Consider the following 27,455-nt stretch of genomic DNA (forward strand, 5'->3'; position numbering starts at 1 on the left):
ATTAGCGTGAGTGAGGGGGTGGGTAGTTAGTGTGTGACGCTGCACCGCCTCCCCCCCCCCCCCCCCACACCCACACGTTGGGGGAACAGACCCAACGGGTCTGCACTTGGTCTAGTATTTCTCTATAAATCTGTCAATCCATAAATGATGGGGCCAAAAATACTGCACTTTCAAATACTAGTGTTGACGTTCTAGAACTGGCATGAAAAGCATCCAACAATTTACTTGGTGTCTTCATCATTGAAGAGGAATAGTTACACTAGGGAAGAGTAATAAACATTTGATATTAACTTTGAGAGTGTCAGTGCTGCAGTTATGAAGATAGTTCTTAAATTCAAACAAAGCCCACTACAGCATAAATTGAAGTATTCAGTTAAAAGACCCGACAGTAGATAAACAAAGGTAAACAATTATTCTCTTCAGGATAAAAATCTGCTGGAATAATTAAATTTAATGCAAGTGCTTGCAAGGTTTGCCAGTGATGTTGCGAGTTTTAAACGTTAAATTTAATCAAAAATCATCTCATTTCTATACATTAAAGTGAATGAATTACCTATTTGTACTAATTATCGCACCAACATCACAAGGTGTATGCATCTGTTAAACTGGAGATACATTAGTGGTGGGTTATGGTCATCCTTCAATGTCCGACCTCTCAACTAACATAATTCTCCAGGGCAGGTTAAAATCCATTCCAGTTGAAAGGCAACTGACAGCTAAGTGAAGGAGTAACAACGCAAAACATAACTATAACTTGAAGCTGCTATGGCAATTCCATTTAAATTGTACCAGTTGCAAAATGATTTTAACTGCGCTCTAATAAAAATACTTCCCAATATTAATTTTCCGCATACTTTCCTACCTCACTCAATAAATCCTCGGTTCCTTGTTCTCTGACCCTCTGAGTTAATCCAGCACTGTCTTTTTTTTAAATGTTCCATTCTTCTCTGTGCACATAATCTTTCCAAAACCCATTGGATCATATTCCAGAACAAATACCACAATCATCTTTGGGCTGATGACACTATGTAAAATTTGCAGAACTGATTGAAGCACTTCACACTTTTAACATTTATTGCTCAACTGTGAACTATTTAACATAATGATTATAGAAGGTGATTGTTCAAAGTGTTTATGACCGACTCTTTCCATCTCTCATACTGCAAGATTAGATCTCAAGGAAAGTGCACAATAGTAGCACCATGTTTAAACTGCCAAAACGATGAATTCCAAAAAATGATTAATCTAAAGAGATTAATGTTGTATTAATTGCTTTGCCAGGTAAAAAAAAAGAAAATTTACCAATTTATTTGCATTAAAACGATCAAGGATTCAACTGTTTGAGATAGTCTGTGCATTACATTTTCTAATCATTGTTAACAATAATGCAATTAAGAATTTCATGGAAGTGAATTAAATAAACCAGCAATTGAATGCTGAAAACAAAATGAAAGTAGTGTAAGTATGCCTTATAAAATCCAGATAAATTTATATTCACAATACAATAAGAAAACATCAATTTTTTCACTCCGTGCTGACTGAAACAAAATAATAGGTTGAGCAGGTTTCATTTTATTCTGAAATAATTCAGCTGGCCAACTGATAAATTAAACTTAATCCAAACTTTAAAGATTTGAGACAACAACAGTTCACAAAGGCAATTTATCACCAGGGCAATCACAAGTCAAGAATAAACGTTAACTTGCAGAAGCCCACATTCCATAAATGAAGAAAAAGTTATTACCTTTTTGACTGATTAAATTCTTTATTCTGTGAAACCTCAGGCATTTATTTATTTTGCTGGCAAAGACAAGTAATAAAACACACAATCAAATGCAATGAGACAGATTTTAGAGGTTATTGGATGAATAGTCATAATGTTGTCTTCTTCTTTTCGTGTCCATCTTGTTACAAATGTTGACCTCGCTGTCATCGTCCGTCCTAAAAAGGACGCAAACTTCCGGCGACAATCAGTGGAAGCCATCACTTGTCGCAATAGGGATGGTGGTAGCAGAATTAGTTCAGGATACTTCCAGTTTTCAGCCCCGCGACGAGGACGCTTCTGCTATGGGGCCATGTTATAAGATGTCGTATCTTAAAATTGTTGAATTAATTATGGCTCATAGAGAGGTTAGTTTATATTTCCAATTTTTGTATTTCCAGTATAAAGGAAAAAAAATCATCTCTTTCAGGACACAGCAATAATGTTATATTGTAAAACATTGATAGTCTTTACGAAAATTAGACAACAAATACCATCAAAACTTTATAGCAATCTGACACTAGAAAATCCAGGTGTGTAATGCTTCCTTTTTTCCCCATAGAAGAACTTGATGGTATGCTTAATTAATGATTAATTCATAATATTAAAAGTACTTGTTCTCTCCTGGTTCTCATTGCAACAAGTTATTAAACCATAGATGGACTGGAAGAAACAAGTCTGACATAAATGAAGACAAAGCAGAAAATGGCCAAATCATAACAAGCCTGTAAGATTGTTTATAAAGTGTTCACCAAGAGTGCAGAGGCATGCTTCATTACTAATCCCAAAATACATCTTGTTGAGAAAGGGGTTCCTTAATCGGGACTTGACAGCAACAAAAGCCTAAAGGCAAAAACTAAGGAAAAGAATGGAAAGACCGAGGCAAATTGAGACACCAGACCCTAATCGAATCAAGCAGGCCCTCGAGTCTTCATAACTGAAAACGAACTAAAAGTAATAAGGGTCTCGACCCGAAACGTCACCCAATCCTTCTCTCCAGAGATGCTGCCTAACCCGCTGAATTACTCCAACATTTTGTGTCTACCTTCGATTTTAAGCCAGCAACTGCAGTTCTTTCCTACTAAGTAAAATTAATTCATTTTACCTTAAGTTGTGAGGAAGTTATTCTGGTTTGCATTAATGTCACTCTAGACGAGGAGACTCACTCATACTACTTGAAATAGTTGAATAGTACTTTTAGTCACACGTACCTAGAAACAGCGACATTCTTTGTTTTGCCTGCAATCCAGTGAAATAAAGAAGGGTCTCAACCCGAAGCGTCATCTTCTCTCCAGAGATGCTGCCTGTCCCGCCGAGTTACCCCAGCATTTTACGTCTATCTTCGGTATAAACCAACATCTGCAGTTTATTTTGTACAAATATAATTTTTACTGGATTTTAGGCAAAACAAAGAAATTCACTGTTTCTTAGTATGGGTCACTAATAAAGTACCAGTCAACTATTTCAAGGCTCAAACACAAGTACAAACATGCTGGAGAAACTCAGCGGGTGCAGCAGCATCTATGGAGCGAAGGAAATAGGCGACGTTTCGGGCCAAAACCCTTCAAGGCAAAGATCCTAGAGGATCCTTTGCTTCAAGGTGCTGCTGCACCCGCTGAGTTTCTCCAGCATTTTTGTACTTGTGTTTGAGTCTTGAAATAGTTGACTGGTACTTTATTAGTGACTCATACCGAGAAACAGTGAATTTTCGATTTTCCAGCATCTGCAGTTCCTTCTTAAACGCAAGTACAAATATTGTGGTGTAAAAATAATCGCTTTCTTCACTCTAAGTTTGAAGAATGGTCTCGAACCGAAACAACATCACCCATTTGCTTTTCTCCAGAGATGCTGCTCCAACTTTGTGTCTATCATCTGTTAGATTTTTTTTCTGTTGCGTTGTCGGCATTTAGGCCGGGTAAAGAGGGCTAGCCGGTTCAAATCCCGCTTGGAGTGCATACTGTCGTTGTGTCCTTGGGCAAGACACTTCACCCACCTTTGCCTGTAATGGAATGTACGGCGGCAGGCGCGGGCACACCGCGACGCCCTGTGTCTCCCTTTCAAGGGAGATGCTAAAAAATGCATTTCGTTGTCTCTGTACTGTACACTGACAATGACAATAAATTGAATCATTTCATTTCTATGGATGGATAAGGTCAAAGATCCTATAGTGGAGCTGCTATAAGATCTTTGGATAAGGCCATGGTGACTGTAGAGCTGTGGAGGTGGGTGGGCCTGCCCAAAGATCCTATAGTGGAGGTCCAGGAGGTGGTCGAGTCTGCCCGCCGCCTCATGCCCCGCCGCCGGCTGGTACTGGCACACTCGCAGCAGTGCACGTTTCGCGCGCCCTCCCGCCCGCCCGCCGCACGGGCTGCCTCCTACCCATGATCCTCCGCCGGCTCCTCGCCAGTTCCCAGTGCGCACAAGCGACGAAACCCACCCCCACCACCATGGCGGCGGATTACTGTGGACCCACCATCCGCTTTTAGCTGGGGATAAGCAGGCGGTGAGTCAGCCTTTTCTTGTTTTCATTGGCGAGGTGGGTCGGGGGGGCAGCGGGAGACGCGGGCCTGTGGCGCCGACTGACGGACGGACGGACCGACCGCGGGCGCCATGTTTGGTGGTTACTTCACCGAAACCAACCGGACGGCGACATTAAAGGCCAGTCTCGCGCCATCGGCGGCTGACTCACACTTCATGAGGGCCTCGTTGTGTAACCCCCCTCCGTCCCCTCCTCCCGAGCGGCTTCTTCGCGAATACAACCTTCTCTGTTGTATTCACTTCAACTAACGCCTTCTTCGTCAATTTATTTTTGGCGGTGATTATTGCTGTAGAGAAACACCGCGACGCCGGCAACAGAAAATAGAAATACATCCAGGGCGACCCTATCCGGGCAGGGCAGGGCTGGGCTGGGCTGGGCTGTCCGCGGCGGTTCGTCCATCGTCTCTCAACATAGCGGGCGCTAAAACACACACTGTCCTATCCGAAAGTAACTTTCACCACACAAGAACAGCACGTGTCTTGTTCTTAAGTCCCGCTGTGTTTATTGGGAGTATATCCCCCAAATATGGGTTAATATTGGAGAACGTAGAAATGTTACCCGTGCACGACTCCTCCTGGAAACATGGGGTCATAAACCTTTAAAACATACTTGTTCACATTAGGCCTGACATTGTTTGACTTGCCTCGAATATGAACACTGCTTTTTTGTTTTGGTTTCTCAATTGCTTGTTTATTTTGATGACGTATGTGCCATCGATTCATGCGCTATCGGTTGTAACTGCGGGCATATAGATTAGAACACTTGATTTAAAGAGATTTGGATTATGTTTGTTACATATTGCACGTGTTTTTAGTAATATAAACATTGGCAACACTTAACTGGCTAATAATGACGAGGTTTCAACGTGACGTCACTATTGCAGATAGGAAAACTCAGAGATAAGTGTTTATTTAGTTAGGCAAGGATAGTTATGAGTCCCACAAAATGCATAATAAAAAACAAACATCATTTGGTTTAATATCTTACTATAGGGCCCTCTATAATTGCAGTAACATGTCTTTACTCACTTCTAATAAAGATGCCAATTAATAATTACTTGCTGATTAGAAGTAAGAATGGTTAAATTAAAGTTTTGTTGACATGGTCCGGTTCCAATTCATAAATTCAATTAAATCAAATTTGGTTAAGGCCGATTCTTCATGCTGCTAATTAATGGTTAATGCTAATAATACTATGCCATTCCAAATTAATTATTGGGCTAACCTTTTGGTGTTTTAAAGTTTCAACTTTCAGTTTCATATTCCTGTCTTTGTACACTTTGTGCCTATTTTATTTCAAGGCTTCATAAAAATAAGGGAACGTTTTTGAAAAGAGCTGATGCTCTTAATTATTGAAGGTGAAAATTGAAGTTTATTGTGATTAGTTTGAACTAAAGTGATTTATGTTGCTCGGGCTATAATTTTATATTTTTAAGGATTATACTGGTGTGCAGTCCTATTCAAAACTTTGTGTAATTTTCTTTTACACATTAATAATTTTGGTGAATAATTTACTTATTTTAATTAATTTCAAATAAAAACCTGTCTTTAATGATATAAGTCTTGAAAGGTATTACATTCATTGCAATATAACTTTTTATATAACCAGTACTCTTTTTGTTTTAAAAAATGATGGTAAGTGTACTCATTTTCCTGAATTTTGTTTTGGAGAATATTTTCAGGCACAAAGGCTACCTTTGGTTTAAACCAGCATCTGCAGTTTCTTTTTACACAAAGAAGGAAAGCTGTTAAGAGTTTATTTTGTCAAGTGTCTGTTCCATTTATGTTATAGCATGCTCCAGAAAATTTCTACCCTCAGGAAACTTCACGAGAAAAAATTGAAACAATAAAGTTACTGTTTTGATCTTATATAAAGAACCTTTAAAAATAGCATGTTAATGTAAACAACTAACATGAATATTTCTGACAGTTTTATCTAATACTAGACCAGTTGGGCCCTGTTCCCCAATGCAATATTCATTGCACCACTCGCCCGTTCCCCCCAACGCAACCAGTTTCCACCACTAACCCGTTCCCCCAACGCAACCCGTTCCCCCAACGCAATATTCCATCACTCACCCATAGTCAACTGCGCAGGCACGGCTGACGTTTTTAAAGTTTACAATTTTTTAAATGAAACCTTACGTTGGGTCAGCGTCGCCGCTCACCTCCCCCCATCACAAGGAAATTTCTGGATTTTTTTTTGTAAATGAAACCTCTCCCCAAGAATCTGATTAAAACAGTTTTTTTTTTAAATCTCACTACCTCCCCGCCCCCTTGAGATGGAAGCTGCTGATCCTATTGTGATATCATTGTGGGCTGGAAGACTGTTCACGGGCAGGTTATGTTAATGAGATCCCATTGCGATGTCATAGTTCTAACTGCCACTGCTGATTCTTTCTCAAACTCCCCATCCCACCTTCCCGCAAGGAAATTTCTGGATTTTTTTTTGTAAATGAAACCTCTCCCCTATTCCACCCCTCACAATGAAAACCCCCATCCCTCCATCCTATACCCCCCCCCCCCACCCAAAGGAGAGTTCTGGAAGTGAAACCTCTCCTCTATTCTACCCCCCCCCCCCCCCCCCACACGTGGACATTTCACTCCCCCCCCCCCCCCCAGGAAAATTCTAGAATTTGTTATATAAAGGAAAGCTCTCCCCAAGAATCTGATTAAAACTGATATTTTTTTAAATCTCACTCCCTCCTTACCCCCCATGAGGTGGAAGCTGCTGATCCCATTGTGATGTAATTGTGGGCTGGAAGACTGCTCACGGACAGGTCCCATTGTGATGTCATAGCTCTAACTGCCACTGCTGAATATTTGTCAGACTGGATTTAGTAACGGTAAAAATGTTAATAACTTGTAAAATATAACATCAATCTGAACAAATCTTGTTGAAAACATACCACAGGACAATTGTAAGGTGGTGCAAAAATGTTAGTGCCATAGCGTATCGTTTTGACATAATTTCAGGATCTCACGCAGACATCCAAACAAGATGAGAGTTTTAGTAATATATATACTACTAGACCAAGTGGAACCCGTTGGGTCCCTGTCACACGGGAGGCCTGGTCCCCCAACACAATATTCCACCACTCACCAATAGCCCCCACGGGAGGCCTGATCCCCCAACGCAACCTGTTCCCCAAACGCAATATTCCACCACTCACCCATAGCCCCCAACTGCGCAGGAGCTGCTCATTTCACCTTATCCACCCTCCCTCATTCTTAAACTTAAAAAAAAATGCAATTGCACTTGCTAGCCAGCAGAACTCAGTGTACTGTGACTTTAAGAAAAATGCACCTGCTAGAGCTAGCAGGACTCAGTGTACTTGGATAGCAACAATGTTGCGAGCAAGGCTACAAACCCATTGTGAAGTCATAGCTGTAAGCACAAGGAAGACATTTTTCTCAAATTGAGGTTTTGTAAATCTAAAAATGTCAATACAGGTGCACAACCTTTTATCCGAAAGCCTTGGGACCAGACACTTGTCGGATTTCGGACATTTTCGGATTTCAGAATGGAAGATTTTTAGCGTAGATTAGGTAGGTAGCGCGGGCGGCTTGAAAAGTCTGGAGCAGCTGCCTCCTCCCCGGAGACCGGGAGAATCATTGCATAAATGTTAGTCAGTTAGTTTGGAGGGATTTTATGTGGTGGTGGTGGTGTAGGGGTGAAGGGGGAAACTTTAATTCTTAGTCCCCTACCTACCTGGTCGGTGACTCCCAACCTCGCGGAGCTGGGGGCTCCGTCCGGCCGCGGGCGGCGCCGGTTGTAGCTCCGACCCCGGCAACTCTACCCCTGGCTGCGAGGCGCTCCAAATCCAGCGTGGCCCGCGGCCGGACGTCCCCAGCTCCGAGAATGTCGGGAGTCGGCGGCGTCGCAGCGCTGGGTAGAGTTGCCGGGGTCGGAGCTACAACCGGCGCCGCCCGCGGCCGGACGGAGCCCCCAGCGGGGAGCGGGCAATGCCTTACCGGGTCGCCGTGCGGCAAGCTCCGGAGCGCTGTGGCCGCCTTCTTCCAACATTCGCGGAGCGTCGCTGGATTTGGAGCCGCGGAGCTGGGGGCTCCGTCCGGCCGCGGGCGGCGCCGGTTGGAGCTCCGACCCCGGCAACTCTACCCCTGGCTGCGCGGCTCCAAATCCAGCGACGCTCCGCGATGTTGTGTGTCGGCGGCCACAGCGCTGCGGAGCTTACTGCACAGCGACCCGGTAAGGCATTGACCGCTCCCCGCCTCTCCGACCAGGTAGGGGACTAAGAATTAAAGTTTACCCCTTCACCCCCCTTCACATAAAAGCCCTCCAAACTAACTGACTAACATTTAAGCAATGATTTACAGATGTTTAAGCGTCTCCCGGTCTCCAGGGAGGAGGCAGCCGCTACAGTAGTACAGACCTGGGTTGACCGTGGGTCGTTTTGGGTCAGGTTTGGCGCCAAACGCGAGCTTTGGTGCGCAGACGACATCTGGAAAAAATGGCCGGTTTTCGGAGCTTTTCGGTTTCTGGAACACCGGATAAAAGGTTGTGCACCTGTAATGTGAAATATACCAGCAATCTGAACAAAACTTGACACAAATAACCACAGGACAATGGTGATTAAGGTGGTGCAATCATGTATTGTTTTAGCGTATTTTCAGGATCACATGGGATCACATAGATAGATAGAAACAAACAAGATAGAGAGTTTTAGTAATATATACTAGACCAAGTGGGACCTGTTGGGCCCTGTCCCCAATGTGGGGGGGGGGGCAGTGTCACACGGGAGGGCTGGTTCCCCAGGGCTCCACCCTCCCTCTTCTCTCTCCTCACCTCCTCCCCTCTTCCACTCCTTCCTTCACCTCTCCCTCCCCCTCCTTTCCCCTACCCTCAGTCACTCCCTACCCTCAGTCACTACCTCCCACCCTCCATAACCCCTCTCCTCTACCTACCCGTTGGGCCCCGTTTCCCCAACGCAATATTCCACCACTCACCCGTTTCCCCAACGCAGCCCATTTCCACCACTCAGTCTGCGCTTCCCGGAGCCAATGAATGTACTCGACATTTGGGTCGGCGTCGACGTTCTCTTGTGCCAATCAATCCTTCCCGGTGGTGGGGGGGCAGTGGGTGCTTCCCGGAGCCAATTAATTGACTTGACTTTTGGGTCGGCATCAGCACTCCCTGGAGGCAATGAATCCTTCCCAAGTGGGGGTAGGCTGTCGGCGCTTTCCGAAGTCAATGAATGGACTCGACTTTTGAGTCGGCACTCACGTGGGGAGGGGGGAGCTACACAATGATGCAGCTTGTCCTAGACATTGTCATGGGGGGGGTCCAGTCGCCAGTTTTTCGGCGACCTGCTACGACTATGACAGTCGCCGACAGTCGCATAAAAAATCGCCTAAGTGTTTCCCCCTTTACTGCGTCAATTAATGTTTGGGTAGCTGAGACACAAGGAGTTGATGTCTCCTACTGTTCTTGTCTTGTTACTGTGCTGAAAGTCGCAGATATATTTACTCTTTTGTTTCTCTACAGTAAATTGCAAACAATTCCTTTCTTCCCCAATTTAACCCATATGACACAATTCATTGATTTTTCTTGGTTAGTATATTTATTTTCCCTAACCAACATCCCTCTTGTTTTTAATCCCCTCTTGTGTCATCCAAAAATGCTTATATTAGAACTATTGAACTTTTATCTATACCCATCTTTCGGCCATGATTCACAACATATATTCTCTCCTTGCTTTTCACATTTTATTGTCTTTATTTCATCTGGAACAATTTTCCCTGCCATACCTTTTATTTTTTCAGCCTTTGTTTTCTCTGCATTCCAGCCTTCCTGATGTGTTGTTAACTGTCTGGCTTTTGCATTTAATTTTCTCCTCCTGTTGTATGATTCAGTCAAGATCCCACTACGTCTTCCAAGCTAGTTTAAATCTTTCCTGGTGCTATCAATAAAACTTCCTGCAAGGATATTCAGCCAAGTCTATTTGAGATGCAATTTATCCAGGTTCTACTTTTTTTTTTGCTTTCCCCAACCCCCATCTGGAACTAATCGAAAGCCCTCCTTGCTCCATCTCTTCAGCCATATATTGATTTGCAATTATGTATTTCTGGATCTGAAGAAACATGATACCAATTTGTAATTACTATCTTTGAGGTCCTGTCTTTTAATCTTTTTATTCCTGTAATCTGCCTGCAAGTTTTAATTCCGCTTCTTGAGATAAGGGTCATGGTCTCTGGTGGGAAACCCCTCAATGTTCTCACGGCATTTTATGCCATTGTTGGGTCTCACACCAAGGAGACTGCGTTTAACCCTGGAATCATATTTGCAGCCACAGAACTACCTGCCTATCTGCTTCCCTAACTGTTTCAGGATAATTGTTCTTTCTGCCATTACCTTTTATAGTTAAGTTACCTTCGTTTGTCTGGCCCTGGCTGTGGAATTTGTGAAACCATTGGTATCACCAGTATTTGAAGGTAAAGACCATTTAGCAGACATTTCCAAGCCACTGAGGAGTGTTCACCCGACGCCGGAGTTCCTTCTTCCCGTCAAGAAGGCCTGAAAACATCGGACTGGCTGCGGAGGCCACAAGTAGGCCCCGACCTCGGGTGATCACAGAGGAAGAGGACTGAAACTTTCTGATGCCTGTCCCCACAGTGGAAAGTTTTGATTCTGTTGTTGGGGGACGTTCATGTTGAATTCTATAATGTGTTGTGTCATTATTCTTTTTTTTTTTCTATGGATGTACGGAAACTTAAATTTTTTTTTCTAGTGACATTTCATTTTTTTTTCACTTTGGTTTCAATGCGAGTTGATTTAAACGTGCTATATCAATAAAATTTACTTACTTACTAGCAAATGTGATACACTTGGGAGACTGCACCTGCTGGTTTTCTATGTCTGCCTACTGGGCACTCATTTCTTCTTTACATTTTGCCACTTCAGCTGTGTGTTGATTTCTCCTGAACTGTATAATCTTGCTAACGATCAGACATGGATCTGGTAAGTGATGCTTCACAAGGACTAAAATCTTTAAGCTCTTCCAGTTGATATCATTTTGTGCATCTGCAATTGTCCAGGATGTGAATAGCATCCGGCATTGCCCATAAGGTGCATTAAATAGGATTGAGGAGCCTTGCCATTCCTCTATTTTGTTGAGAAAAGAATAAAAACTATACCACAAGAATAATGCTATGATACCTATCAATCAACTTATTACTGAACCCACTCTAACTTTTTGATCAAATTAGCGCCCTGCATTGAATTTACATTGTAACCGAATGTGGGAGCAATGGATAAAGTTATACTCAATTTGAATTGCACTCTGCATCATCCATGCTTGGCACAAGAGACTTTGTGAAATTTACAATGACAATATAGTGTGGTTACATTTCAAAAGGCCTTTCAGACATGCACAAATGCTTATTACTTAAGAAAACAGTGACATTTCAAGGTAACATATAAATATGAGAAATTGTGTGGTCTATAACATATGTATTAGCAAAAATAAGTATGCATTAATCTAAAATATTATGGATGAGGTTGTAACAAAAAATTTGGGCTAATGATTAAAAATTAGTGTGAGAAACTAATTTGATGAGTAGAATATGATGTCATCGAAAATGTAGAATACATGATGGGAAACGCTATGTTTTAAGTCTAAATATTCTGTTCAGATCATTCCTTAAATCACCATGAGGATATGTGGAGATAGACACTAAATGCTGGAGTAACGCCGTGGGACAAGCAGCATCTCTGGAGAGAAGGAATGGGGTGACGTTTCGGGTCGAGACCCTTCTTCTGACTGAAGAGTCTTGATGGGTAATGTTGGGGGATGGTGGCTGGTGGGTGAGAGGTAGAAGAAAGGGGTTAAAAACGGGTAGATTGGGAGGAGAGTGTAGATAGAGACAGAGGCTGGCAGATAAGTGGAGACAGGAGAGGAAGCAGATGTCAGGATCTAATAATTAAGGAGAGTAATAAACAGGGAGGCAGAGCCTCACCTGTCAAACACCCAATGAAAATAGCTGTTAAGAAAAGTAAAGAAAAATAATAATAAATATAAATATAAAGTTTTCCACTTATCTGTGTTATAAATGTCATTTCTATATGAATCTAATCATTTTTTATAGTCAAAATCGCCAAATTTGCGCAGCTCCTCTGAAAATACAGGGAGAGGCGAGGCAGCGACCAGCTGAGCCTCCCCTCTGATTGCGTAACCCCCTCAGAAACTATATGGAGCGCGGGCAATAAGCGTGTGCCTGCTACTATCTCTCTGTCACCAATGTCATGCATGTAAACCCCTTCATTATATGTCCTCGCCTTCCATAGTCCAGGTAGCTTATTTCACGTATAAATGTATAAAATTTAGGCTTGCTGGTCTCGTCATAAAACTGCAATGAAAAAGCATCAGGCGATCACATCTGCCTCACTGAGGAGGTGTGTCTTGAGCCCAGTGGAGGGAGAGCGAGCGTCAATTAAGTAGGCTCAGCCCACGTAATTGACGCTACCTCACTCTCCCTCCATGTTAGCTAGCTTCAGCAGCGGCGGCGCAGCACTGGATTCCGCCGCTGGCGGCGCTGACTTTCCAGCCGTGGGCGGCGCTGACTGGTAGGTTGATTTGTTGCGGCCAATTCTGAGGCTCCAGGCCGCTGAAAGCTCCTAATTGGGCCCTGCGCCTAAGGGGGCCCCGCGCTGGAGTAATGTACTCGCGGCTCGGGTAGATCTACCCCGGGGGGAGAGAGAGTAGAGAGATGGAGGGGAAAGCAAGGGGTAGACGGGGAGGGGGAAATGGAGAAGGGGGAGAGGGGGAGGTGGGTCGTTCCCTCACGGTCCCGGGGCAGCACTCCCGCCCCTCCAGTCGCCGTGCTTCACGCACACAGCCCCGGCTCCATCCCTCTCTCCCCCCAGGGAGACGCGGTGATCAATACAGGGAGGGCCGGGCCACTGATACTAGCCAGTGCCTCCCATAACCATTGACCTCACTGCACGTCACTGGTAATAAATAGAACCAGATAACAGGGAGATGATGTGCAGATAGAATAAAAAAGGACAGAACTAAACTTCGAGACAGGGGAGGGGTGGGAGACAGGAGTGAGAACAGAGCACAAGGAGTGTGGATTACCTAAAATTGGAAAATTTGGTGTTCATACCATTAGGTTATGGACCACCTTGGTGGAAAATAAGGTGCTGTTCTTCTAATTTGTATTTGGCCGCACTCTGGCAGTGGAGAAATTTGAGGACTTAAGGGCCTGTCCCACTTTCACGACCTCTGCCGAGTTTGTCCTTGACTCGCACTCGCAGCATGATCGTAGGAGGTCGTAGGTAGGTCGTGATGTTAGCCGTAGGTACTCGTGGCATCAAGTAGGCAAGGGCGTTTTTCTAGCCTGATGATAAATGTCCGCGAGTAAAAAAGGTTGTGAAAGTGTGACAGGTCCTTAAGAAGTTGGTGAGGGAATTGGAAAAATAATGGAAATGACATTCAACTGGAGGTCAGAATGGTCATTGCGGACAGGGCTTGGGTATATCGGTGAGATCTATTTACAGGAGGCTACATATGAAGCACTAATTGCAGATTGCTCTAAAACTAGATTGGAAGTGGTGCATGTGAATCTTTGTCTGACCTGGAAGAAGCTTCTTGGCTTTGTTTAAAAAAAAAATGTGGCCAGATTCAGATGCAATATTTTTGGCTCAGCCTTCATTCTAAATTCTTGTTCACATTTGATGTTCCATTCTATTCCTACTACTTTGTAAATTACCCCAAGTCATTTATACATTAAATGTTCCACAGATGTGGGTTGTAGAGTTGGCTGTGCTAAATTTTGCATATTAATATAATATTTTAGTTTGAATTGTTGATGGATCTTTTATGCAAAACTTTAAAACGGTAGCTGTTTTTTCTCTTGGATTTTATTGCAGCTTTAAAAATTAACAGCTCTACATTAATTGAAACAAGTTTTTTGATGGAATAGCAGCCTCAATTGTGGTGAAGGCCTAAAATGAACACATACTTGAACTTTTACTTTGTGATGATTATGGATGAAGATTTGTGCAATGAATGAAAATTGATTTTCCTACGGTTTGACTGTTTTTAGTTGAAATAACTGGGACAGACAAAGAGCTTGTTGAAATCTTTGTTGCCTTTTTTAAATCATGTCAAAATCATGAAATCAAGTTTCCAAAAATACAGATATTCTGATCCAGGATCTTAGCTTTGAAGTATTTACTATTTGTTTTCCCATGGTTCCCTTTCCTTAGTTTATTTCCCTCCCTCCCACTCAAAGAAGGTTACTACATTAAGGTACCAACAAAACAAGTAATGTGCAGATGTACTTACCTGGAATGTAGAGAATGACAAATTGAACAGTACATCCAAAAATGTTCCAATGAATTTATCGAAATAAAGCTGAATAGATTTCTAATCTTACCGTATTTCAGTGTTAATATTTTATAAATATTATTGTTTCACAGCGTCCACATTTTAACAATAGGAAATGTGCATGTAGAATAAAACTGATCCTTGGAAAAACACCTGATGGTGTGAGTGAATATCATCCTCTACATCTCCAGAACAGCAATTACCAAGCTGTTGATGGAATAGTTCTTACCCCATGAAGTATTCTATCCCAGTTGTCTTGCATTGGAGTGCTAATGGATAAGAAAATGATTATTTGCTACACAGTGCTTTTAATTTAAAAATTGTTGTATTTTATTCTGTAAGTGATTTGAAAGATGAATGATGTTGGAGAGAGAGGCGCCAGAATACGTTATAGGACTAATATGGATAACATTGACCTTTCATCGCATCTCCTAAATACACATACATTCAGGTGATTTTGATTTTTCATAAAAAAATTAAATCACGCACTCACTCTGCAGACAAATTATCATAAGTTAACAGTGCATTATGAGGTGTGAATACAGTGCTTTTAAAAAGTATTCAGACCCCTTAGTTTTTCCACATTTTGTAAAGTTACAGCCTTATTTAAAAATGGATTCAAAAATGTTGTTTAAATCATCAATCTACACACAATATCCCAGAATGAAAAGCGAAAACAGGGTTTTTTTTTGCAAAGTAAATAAAAAGAAATAACTGAAATATCACATTTTCATATGTATTCAGACCCTTTGCTATGACACTCAAAATTGAGCTTGGGTTCATCCTGTTTCCATTGATTATCCTTGAGATGTTTCTAAAACTTGATTGGAGTCCACCAGTGGTAAATTAAATTGATTGGACATGATTTAGAAAGGCACACATCCACCTGTCTATATAGGGTCCCACAATTGACAGTGCATGTCAGAGCAAAAATCAAGCCATGGAGACGAAGGAATTGCCTGTAGACCTCCGAGACAGGATTGTGTCGTGACACAGATCTGGGGAAGGGTATAAAACAATTTCTGCAGCGTTGCAGGTCCAAAAGTGGCCTCCGCCATTCTTAACTGGAAGAACTTTAGAACAACTAGTACTCTTCATAGAGCTGGCCGCCCAGCCAAACTGAGCAATCGGGGAGAAGGGTCTTGGTTAAGGAGGTGACCAAGAACCCGAGGTCACTCTGACAGAGCTCCATAGTTCCTCTGGCAATGGTAGAACCTTCCAGAAGGCCAATTATATCTGCAGCACTCCACCAATCAGGTTTTTATGGTAGAGGGGCCAGATGGAAGCCACTCCTCAGTAAAAGGCACATGACCGCCCGCTTGGAGTTTGCCAAAAGGCACCTCTCAAAGGACTCTCAGACCATTAGAAAGAAGATTCTCTGGTCTGATGAAAGCAAGATTGAATTCTCTGGTCTGAATGCCAAGTGTAACGTCTGGAGGAAAACAGGCACTGCTCATCACCTGGCCAATACCATACTTGCGGTGAAGCATGGTGGTGGCAGCATTATGCTGAGAGGATGTTTTTCAATGGCAGGAACTGGGAGACTAGTCGAAGTCAAAGATGAAAAGAACAAGAGAGATCCTTGATGAAAATCTCCTCCAGAGCATTCTGGACCTCAGACTGGGGCGGAGGTTCACCTTCCAACAGGACAATAACCCTAAGTGCACAGCCAAGACAATGCATTGGTGGCTTCGTGACAAGTTTGTGAATGTCCTTGATGTGTCTCGCCAGAGTCCGGACTTGAACCCGATCGAACATCTTTGAAGGGACCTGGAAATAGCTGTGCATTGACGCTATCCATTCAACCTGACAAAGGTTGAGAGGATCTGCAGAGAAGAATGGGAGAAATTACCCAAATGCAGGTGTGGCGAGCTTGTAGCGTCATACCTAAGAAGACTTGAGGCTATATGCGCTGCCAAAGGTGCCTCAACAAAGTACTGAGTAAAGGGTACTCAGTCTCTCATTGCACTGGGTGGAACACTGTTGATGGGCATTTTATGTAAATTAGATCCCATTGTGATGTCATTGTCGGGTGGAGCACTTTTAATTGAAATATAACCTCTTAAGTATTTGGAAATCATGGAGGCATAGACTTTGTGGGGTTCTCGTGACTATTCTCACCTTTAGTGCTGGTAAATCACACAACTATGATACAATAGAAGAAACACCCATTTTTTTTGGCTGCCTATGCCAGTGATTTCCTAGTTATTTCTTTGTTGGATTTTTTTGTCTTGTGGATCAGGAATTTATTGAGATTTTCCAGCACTTGATTGTATCTACAAGCTGTGGAGGAAGGAACTGCAGATGCTGGTTTAAACAAAAGGCTCGAGTAACTCAGTGGGACAGACAGCATCTATGGAGAGAAGAAATGGCTGGCGTTTCGGGTCGAGACACTTCTTCAGAATGGTCTCTGAAGAAGGGTCTCGACCTGAAACGCCACACATTCCTTCTCTCCAAAGATGCTGCCTGTCTCGCTGAGTTACTCCGGCTTTTTATATTTACAAGATGATGGATTGAATTCCTCCTTCTTGGACAGTCTCTCAGGATTAATGGTCATTTGCTTCTACTCCAATTTTGTGGCTTTTGAAGTGACTAACAAGGCCAATATTGGGAAGTGCAGGCTCTTCCAGTGATGAGATAGAAGATACCTGATGTGATGGGCAGGGGGTTAGTTTGTGAGATTGCCTGTTTGGTGCTATTTATGAAAGGCTATTTATGAATGAGGTCCCAGTACTCAAGGTTCTCAGAATCAGATTGCTTATTCTTCACTTTAGGTCATTACATGCCACGGATCTCCTGGAGTTGGTGAGGATGTTGCATTTCTTCAAGGTGGCTTTCAGCAAATTCAAATTCTTGACTCTTTATCCATGTCACAGCTCAGAAAGTTCTGGAAGTCTGGTGTTGGGCTTGGTCTGCCTATTTTAGCTGTCCGGGTGTAACTAGAAGCTTGACACTGGGGATAGTTTGCTAATTCTTTCAGCAAATTACTAAGTATTTTGATAATGCAATGATGGTGGTATTTTTCCAGTGCTATAACCTACTTGCTGCAGAGAGTCTTGGTCTAAAAGTGAGAGGACAAAGATGCCAAGGACCATGCATTTTTGTTAGTCTTCATGATCTTGAGATTCCTTTTTTCTCTATTGATCAAAAAATATGCAGCACATATGAGTTTCAACACTGATGCCTACTTTTCATTGCGAGTTGGTCCTCGAGGCATGGGAAGTGACCCACATTTTCCAGGATTATGGATCACAAGAATAGGATTGTGTGTCTATACAGAAGATATACTTTTTTTTTTAAATCAAAAGTTTTTCACCGTGCCTCAGTACACGTGACAATAAGCTTAACTAACTAATTACAGGAATAGGGTTGTACGTCTATACAGAAGACATATGAACATTTTTTTTTTTAATCGGTTAACATTTTGATTGTTAAAAAGTATTGTTTATTTAAATGTTAATAGTTTCAAAATATTTCTGAATGCGTGAGATATACAGAAACTTTGGAAAGCGTGAGGGTGGTTTTCGCCATGTGTTTCGAGAAGAATATAATGATTTATAGCTTGTTATGGTGAACACATATCAGCCCTTTATATAATTTTGCAGCAATGCTGCTGTGGTGTTGACTTTCCCCTAAACCCTTCCTATGGATCCAGAGAAGATAAGTTCAAAGGAATGCGGGCTGTGTGCCCACTTAGGAATACCTGTGCCAGCTTAAATTATATTAAACCTACTTTTCATTTTTGGGCGAGTTACTTTAACTTGCTGTCTTGTATACATTTTCAGACTATTTTCATCCAGTTCTCACAGGACCATTTTATAAAATTCTTCTCCCCCCCCCCTCCCCAATAATTTTTCATATTTTTTAAATGTTGCTTCCTGTTATTTAGACAAATTACATTTTATTCAACTAATTATTTATAGAGGCTCAATTATTTGGATTTGAAACCAAACTTTAAAGACACAACACAAAGTGCTAGAGGAAATTAATGGGTTAGGCAGAATCTGGGAATGCAAATAATGTTTTTGTTCGGGTCTCTTTCCCATTCTGGCTTGCTGAGTTCCTCCAGTACCTTGTGTTTTGCTCAAGATTACAGCATCTGCAGCTTCTCATGTCTCTGAGTTTAAACAATTTCATGATATGACAAGCAGCCGCTTCGTGGATGATCATAAAACGTGATATGACCGTGTTTGGTCCGTAACTCTCTTTAACATTTGGAGTCTTTGTATAGTTGTGATACATACTATGGAACTGACAGTTAATGTGCATAAGGATGATAAAATATAATTTAAAGAGGTATAGCAATAATATTTCCAAATTCTGTTCAGAATTGGTTGATGTTATATTATGATAAAAGATCGACTGGAATTTAGAAGGATGAGAGGGAATCTTATAGAAACATATAACATTCTTAAGGGATTGGACAGGCTAGATGCAGGAAAAATGTTCCCGATGTTGGGGGAGTCCAGAACCAGGGGTCCCAGTTTAAGAATAATGGGTAGGCCATTTAGGACTGAGTTGACTAAATTTTACCCAGTGAGTTGTGAATCTGGAATTCTCAACCACAGAATGCAGTGGAGGCCAATTCACTGGATGTATTTAGGAGAGAGTTGGATATAGCTCTTGGGGCAAACGGAATCAGGGGATATAGGGAAAAAGCAGGAACAGGGTACTGATTCTGGATGATCAGCTATGATCATATTGAATGGCGGGGCTGGCTTGAAGGGCCGAATAGCCTACTCCTGCACCTACTTTCTATGTTTCTACATTACTAATTTTAGGAATTGAAGAAAATCTTTCTCATTGTGAGGTATGTAATGTTTACATTTTTAAATAATCATTTATAAGTGAAGCAAACTTTTTCCTTCCCCCTCCAAAATCAGGACAGAGCAAGAATGGCAGAACTATTTATGGAATGTGAAGAAGAAGAATTGGCGCCTTGGCAAAAAGGGAATAAAGACGATGAAGATGATGATGATGATGAGCCTATTTTTGTGGGAGAGATTACAAGCTCCAAAAACACCAGTTACCTAAGTATGACACATATTTTGTTTCTTTAGGGTTAATTGAGATTCCAAGAATGAGCAATCCATTTAATTGATGACAACTATCTGCCACAAATGTATATTCTGTGAAATTGTTTATAACATATTGTTGTTGATAGAGAAATCAATGTTGCTTGGTTTTATACGGGTGAAATCCATGAAGTTCTTGTAATGAATCCTGCAAGCAGCGTTTTGCATAATAATGCTAGAGAGTATGGAATCACTTGATTGAATCATTGAATACATTTCTTTATTTTTTGATTTAAAAAAAAAGCAATATTGTTGGCATTGGATCATTTTAATACAATAGAAAACTGCACATGTCAAATGATTAGCTTTCAATAGATAAACTGTAGTTATTTCAAAATTAAACAGTTCAGCTGATGCTATTGCATTGAAGAAATCGGTATAAATTCCGTCAAACCACAAGAATTGGATGCATCTAAATCTGTTTCTGTATTTGGTTCAGTGTGCATCCATGGCAATGTGCATCTTCAGTGAACAAATAAAGGCAATTGGATGAAATAAATGCTATCTTGTAACTTACTGATTAGTTTCTGTATCTGATTTAAATTTACTGAACAAAACTTAAAAAAATTACTAATCATTTCCTTGAAAATCATACTTGATGTATGTAATTCACGAGGATGGACTGTAAATACATAAAAGCTGTGTATCAGTTAACTTGTAGCATGTTTTAAATATATAAATATTGAATCATATATTTTTCAATGATCCTGTGATTTTCCATTTGCTAAGAAAGTAATTGTATGAGGATTCAAGGGAATCCTTTTGCAAGAATCCTTGCTGAAAAAATTGTTAATCAATGTGCACATCTTGAATAAATCTTAAGGGCCTGTCCCACCAGCAATTTTTCTACAGTCACAGTCGTAGCAGGCCGCCGAGAAACCGGCGACTGGACCCCCCCCTTCAACAATGTCTATGACAATCAACCATCTAGACGACGTCAAGCCACCGACCACCCATTGCGACGTCCACTTATCGCCACAACTACGACCACACAGACAACAACATACAACTGAAGTCAACCTACGTCCACCTGCGACAAGCTACGACCCTGTCGGCGACAACTGAAGACAATTCAGTCGTCTCACCCGCTGATCTCCAGCATTTTTATCTACCTTCGATTTTTTCCAGCGTCTACAGTTCCTTCTTAAACAATTCTGTTGCCGGTTGGTGTTAGTTGACGTAAATAGTCGCCAATGGAATTCACCGAAGTCAGCACCCGGTGACAACCTACGTCACCTGGCGACAGCATACAACAGGAGAAGACAAGCTACATCAAGTCCACAGTCGCCAAAAGGTTTTGAACCTTTCCAAATCCAGCGGCAACAAGAAAAAGGTTACGACTCTTTAAGCGACTTGAGGAGACAACTCACGACCACACAGGTGTCACACCGTGATCATGTGGCGACAGCCTAGTCGCCTGTAGTTGCCAAAAAAATCATCTAAGTGGGACAGGCCCTTTAACAATTCGGAAACAGAAACCTGCACTTAAATACCTCCATCGCAGGTGATAAACTTTTGACCGACATCCACTATAAACCAACTGACTCCCATGGCTATCTAGACTACACTTCTTCCCACCCTGCTTCCTGTAAGGACTCCATCCCCTACTCCCAATTCCTCCGTCTACGCCGTATCTACTCCCAGGATGAGATGTTCCACACCAGGGCATCGGAAAGGTCCTCGTTCTTCAGGGAACGGGGGTTCCCTGTCCCTACCATAGATGAGGCTCTCACCAGGGTCTCTTCAATACCCTGCAACACTGCTCTCTCTCCCCATCACCCCCAATCGGAACAGGAGCAGAGTCCCCCTATTCCTCACCTTTCACCCCACTAGCCGTCACATAAAACAAATAGTCCTCCGTCATTTTCGCCACCTCCAACGTGACCCCACCACTCGCCACATCTTCCCATCTCCCTCTCTGTCTGCTTACCACAAAGACCGCTCCCTCCGTAACGCCCTGGTCAATTCTTCCCTTCCCACCCACACCACCCCCTCCCCGGGCACTTTCCCTTGCAACTGCAAGAGATGCTACCCGTGTCGCTTTGTCTCCCCCCTCGATTCCATTCAAGGACCGAAGCAGTCGTTCTAGGTGCGACAGAGGTTTACCTGCACCTCCTCCAACCTCATCTATTGCATCCGCTGCTCCAGATGTCAGCTGATCTACATCGGTGAGACCAAGCGTAGGCTTGGCGATCGTTTCACCGAACACCTCCACTCGGTCCGCATTAACCAACCTGATCTCCCTGTGGCTCAGCACTTCAACTCCCCCTCTCATTCCGAATCCGACCTTTCTGTCCTGGGCCTTCTCCATTTTCAGAGTGAGCACCACCGGAAACTGGAGGAGAAGCACCTCATATTGGGCAGTCTGCATCCCGGTGGCCTAAACATTGACTTCTCCAATTTCCGGTAGCCCTTGATGTCTCCTCCCCGTCTCAGCTCTCCCTCAGCCCTCTGCCTCCTCCTCTTCCTTTCTTCTCCCCCCCCCCCCCCCCCCCCCCCCCCCATCAGTCTGAAGAAGGGTTTTGGCACGAAACGTTGCCTATTTCCTTCGCTCCATAGATGCTGCCGCATCCGCTGAGTTTCCCCAGCAATTTTGTCTACTTAAATACCTGACTTTTTCTTACTGAAGTAATTCTCTGCCTTAATGATATTTGTGCCTTTCCAAAGTCCCTCATGTGTTTCTGAGACCACTGTACTACCACAGCCCCTCAACATTGACCAGTTACCCACTCAGTGAACACGTGAGATGCTCGCCCAGCTCTAATTTTTGGTGTGGATCACACCCTCCGTTCCCCTACCCGTTCATATCTGGGATTCTACACAAGAATTTCTGTGCCATAAATTTGAATAATGTTAACAGGAATGCAGTTTTTATCCTTGGAGTTTGTGAAAATATAATTTTAAGGCCAGCAATTACTGTATAATTGTCCTTAAAGTTAAAGGTGGGATGCTGTGTTGGACTGCTGCAGTTCATCATACAAAGTTCTGTCCAAATGTGTTGATTTTTAGCACAGGATGTGGAATAGAACTAGAACTGCATTCACAAAGTATTTGAGCATGTTCAGTCAGAAGAGAAACTATAACTTGCATTAATTCCTAACTTATTGACTTATTTCAATGCTTACGTTTAGCTGCAATAAGGGTTACAGCAGTCTTTCGCTTAGAAAAATTAGGGAGATAGTTTTAGCAGTTTTCATTGATTTAGCCCACGAAGACTGGTTTTGTGCCTGAGAAGAAAAGGAGTGAACAGAAAATTAAGTTGCAGATGTATAGAGAGAACACGTGGGGGAGAAAATAATGAAGTATAACATAAACATGGCAGGAGAGTTAAAGAGAGAAAGGCGGCAATTGTGAGAAAGAATTAAACAGCTTTGGCAGACTTGGAGGAATTGCAGGTAACATTCTTAAATAGTTGAATCGGAAGGAGATGCTGGTTTGCACTGAAGATGGACACAAATGCTGGAGTAACTCAGCGGGAGAGGCAGCATCTCTGAATAGAAGGAATGGGTGATGTTTCGGGTTGAGACCTGAAGACAACTAAAGTTTAGAAAAGTCCAAGGAGATTTCTGGAATGTACAAAATTCTGTCCGAATTTGTCAGATTGGATGTTGGGCGATATATTTCCTGATGTTCTCGAACAAATTGTCACAATCAGAACATATTTGGGTCTGAGATGAGAAATGTCTTTACTCAGAGGCTTAAAAATCTATGGAATTATCTACTTCAGAAGGCTGTGGAAGTCGAGTAGCAAAATATTTCTGAGGTCATTAGTAGATTTCCAGAGGAGATAATGAGGAGAGCATAGTAATATGTTCTGGAGATACAAGATCAGTCACGATTGCAGCCTCAGCCCCCTATTGTACTCCCTGTACACACATGACTGTGTGGCTAGGTTCAGCTCCAACTCAATAATTAAGTTTGCTGATGACACTGTGGAGGTGGACCTGATCTCAGACAACGATGAGAAGACCTACCGGGAGGAGGTGGCTGATCTAGCACTCTGGTGCCAGGACAACAGCCTCCTCTTGAACATCAAACAAACTAAGGAGCTGATCGTGGACTTCAGGAGGGCACATCATCCGAGGACGTACACTCCATTGAGGATAAATGGGGATACTGTGGATAGAGTGAGCTGTTTTAAATATCTGGGAGTCCACATCTCTGAGGATATGACATGGACATCACACGCCGCAGCACTCGTGAGGCAAGGCAGCGCCTTTACCACCTCAGGCAATTGAGGAAATTCAGAGTGTCTCCGAGGATCCTCGAGTGCTTCTACTCAGCGGCTGTGGAAAGCATCTTGTCCGGAAATATTACCATCTGGTTTGGGAATTGCTCTGCCCAAGACAAGAAGGCTCTGCAGAGAGTAGTGTGTTCGGCCGAACGCACTATGGGAACTTCACTCGCCCCTCTGCAGGAACTATACAACAGGAGGTGCAACTCCAGAGCAAATAAAATCATGGGAGACCCCTTCCACCCATGCAACGGACTGTTCCAGCTGCTACGGTCAGGCAAAAGCCTCCGTTGCCATGCAGTGAGAACGGAGAGGTTGAGAAGGAGTTTCTTCCCAGAGGCCATTCGGACTGTAAACTCCCATCTCACCAGGGACTAACTTTACTGAACGTTTTTCCTTCCAATATTTAATATGTAAAATAATATGTGTATGTTTATGATTGTGTTTATAGTTTGTTTGGTTGTTTGTTTGTTTGTCTTTTTGCACAAAGTCCACGAGCATTGCCACTTTAATTTCACTGCACATCTCGTATGTGTATGTGACGAATAAACTTGACTTGACTTGACTTGACTTGATTGCTTTAAGTGACAAGATGAGAAAAGCTGAATAATCTACCTTTCTTATGTTTCAGTGTCATTCTTTTACTCCATACTTGTGTTTCTTTGCAACTGGAATTTAATCTGAGAATTCTGCCATGGAGTAACCTAATTACATAATAAATCAATATAGCCAAAACTCAAAAGTCAATAGTTTCGATCAGAAAAATATAGAAACATAGAAAATAGGTGCAGGAGTAGGCCATTCGGCCTTTCATTCTATTTATTTACTTATTTAAAAAATAATTTGAATTTTATTTATTATATTTTTATTTATACATACGTACAGTATTAACATAATCATGCAAAAAGTTCCTTTATTTTTCAAAATATAGTCTGTTTAAGCAAACAAGCTACACTCCTATGTAGCAGAACATGACGAATTAATGATCAATCCGAGTATCTTTCCTGGATTATTCAATGAATCAATTTTAAAAACATTTTCTGGACAGAAGATGTACAAAAAACAAAATGGGCAAACAGTAATATTGAAATAAAAAGTTAACATTTGGAAGAGCTGCAGTAAATACAAACACAAAAGGGGACAAATGAAAGGAACAATTTCCTACTGTATCTTAGTTCTTCAAACGTGGTCAAAACACCAGGTACACAGCCTGGATGTTAAGCAGGCTAATTTGAAAGCATGCAGACTGGCCAGAAGTCATTCCAAAGCAAAAAGCAATGAATGTACTAGATACTTTACTCCAATTCAAATGGGCAATATACTTATCGGGCAAATCATAGTTGGCTAACTCTTTGGTACGAGTATAAGATCTCACCTGGTCTCTTCTCCCATGTGGCCAAACCTTCCAGATTTTATAATCCCTTGGCAAAAATTAAAAAATTACTTTAAACTTTGAACAGCATAATTGTTGAATGTGGACCAAATGATCTTCCATTAGCAACTAACAAATGGCAGCAATGACTATGCACATTTCTGTATTCTAAACCAATCCAAACCCCTGCAACATCCCCTTTCCAGTACATGTAATTTTTCAATTGAATGTGTAAAATCTACCTAAAGGTTGATGGAGCGTTTATTTGTACCTGTTTAAGATATTAAACAAGGTGACCTACTGAGTTATGGGCAGAAAAAAAATGGTAGTAATTAATTTGGTTGCTATGAGTTAAGCCAAGGGTGGCTGATGCATTCTGCTGCTGTAGCCCTCTTCTCCAGTATCAGTTCTAGTATCAGCAACAGGAATTCTGTAAATGTATAAGCTTCCTCCTGCGGACATTCGTACTTTTCCACCAGCACTTCAAACAGTCCTCAAGGTTACAGCTCACCTTTTATGGTGAAAAATTCCGTGGAGTATTTCCCAGCAAGAATAAGGTTTAGAGGCATTTTCCCCAGTAGTTCAATAATCAAAGCAATGTGATCTTCATATTGCATGTCTGACAATAAACTATGACAATAAAATGGTGTTATTTAAAAAAAACTCTACTTAAAATATTCCAAAATATTTTGTGGACTTTCAAGACAAAATGTAATGCTATTACGTATAGAAGTAATGTGGAGAACTTTTTAAACACTGGGCAGAATGGTTGGTTTTAAGAGAGTGGGAGACAAGTTGGATGTAAAAATGGAGGCGATTCTAGAGCTTGGCGTCTGAACTGCTGGCGATGTCTACAAGATTAGAATTGAAGGAACACAGTTCCCAGCACGTTATGTAAATATGTCAAATATTATGTAAAGCCAAACAAGACCAAGGAGGAATTTGCAAACAGCAGTGGGAATTTTATATTTGAAGGAGAGTACTGTAGTGCGTTGGGATTGACTTGTATCTTTATGGTTAAATGTACTTTATCTCAATTTTTCGGTACAGCACAAATAAGTGAGGATATTTGTTTCTTGAATGAGAATTCCTTCTCTTGTGGGAAGAGCTGCATTCATGGAGTCGCCTACCATTTCCTGTACCCTTTAGTCTATTGGAGGGTCCCTACTTTTGCCAGAAATTCCATGCCTCCCTGATATATTTGGTCCTCTACAGAAACTACTTGATTACCCTCCATGTAATCACAGTCCATTCCTTTTTTTCTCATACTTCTATGACCTTTACTCTTTAAGTCATTAATTGATTCTGACAAAAGGTTGTGCACCTCAAATGTTGACCCTACCTTTCTCTCTCCACCGATTCTTGTGACCTGAATGCTCTCAACATTTTTATTTCCGTTCAGCAGTCCAACATTGCAATCTTATTCCTTTCTGCAGGCATTAGATTTGTTCCCAAATAATATGCATTTTGTATTGAATAACAGCGTTATCTTTTTAATTTAGAACTTCTATCAATGTCTGTTCATCTTTGAATTGTTCTGATTTTTCATCTTGTCTATATATCTACCCATAGATATTTTCTTGCAATTCGAGGTTGAAGTTGATCTGACAATGTAATTTTCAATTTATGTATACATACAGTGCCCTCCATAATGTTTGGGACAAAGACCCATCATTTATTTATTTGCCTCTGTACTCCACAATTTGTGATTTGTAATAGAAAAATATCACATAGTTAAAGTGCACATTGTCAGATTTTAATAAAGGCTATTTTTATACATTTTGGTTTCACCGTGTAGAAATTACAGCTGGAACAGTATGGAGGGCGCTGTATATAATGTGTGTGTATATATATATATGTATGTGTGTGTGTGTGTGTGTATATACATACACACACACACACACATATATATATATATATATATATATATATATATATATATATATATATATATATATATATATATATATATATATATATATATATATATATATATATATATATATAAATATATAGTATTTCCTGCAAATCCTTGCCCCAAGATACATTTCTCGAGGACAGATTCATTCAGTGTACTGTAAAGGAAAGATTTGATGCATTGACAGAATAACAGTTCCATGTT

The 27,455-nt window shown here is 41.6% G+C and overlaps 1 protein-coding gene across 1 annotated transcript in view; it reads left to right on the forward strand.

Annotated features, from left to right (window-relative positions):
- Positions 1 to 4,139: 4,139 nt before the first annotated feature.
- znf280d (zinc finger protein 280D) overlaps positions 4,140 to 27,455 on the forward strand; it is a 72,964-nt gene continuing 49,648 nt past the window's right edge. The window contains exons 1-2 of the mRNA XM_055661247.1: positions 4,140 to 4,265; positions 19,536 to 19,686. Of these exons, the coding sequence (XP_055517222.1) occupies positions 19,548 to 19,686 (139 nt within the window). The 5' untranslated portion in view covers positions 4,140 to 4,265; positions 19,536 to 19,547. The remainder of the gene's footprint in view (positions 4,266 to 19,535; positions 19,687 to 27,455) is intronic.

Source organism: Leucoraja erinacea, chromosome 33, assembly GCF_028641065.1.
Source record: "Leucoraja erinacea ecotype New England chromosome 33, Leri_hhj_1, whole genome shotgun sequence".
Lineage (NCBI taxonomy): Eukaryota > Metazoa > Chordata > Chondrichthyes > Rajiformes > Rajidae > Leucoraja > Leucoraja erinaceus.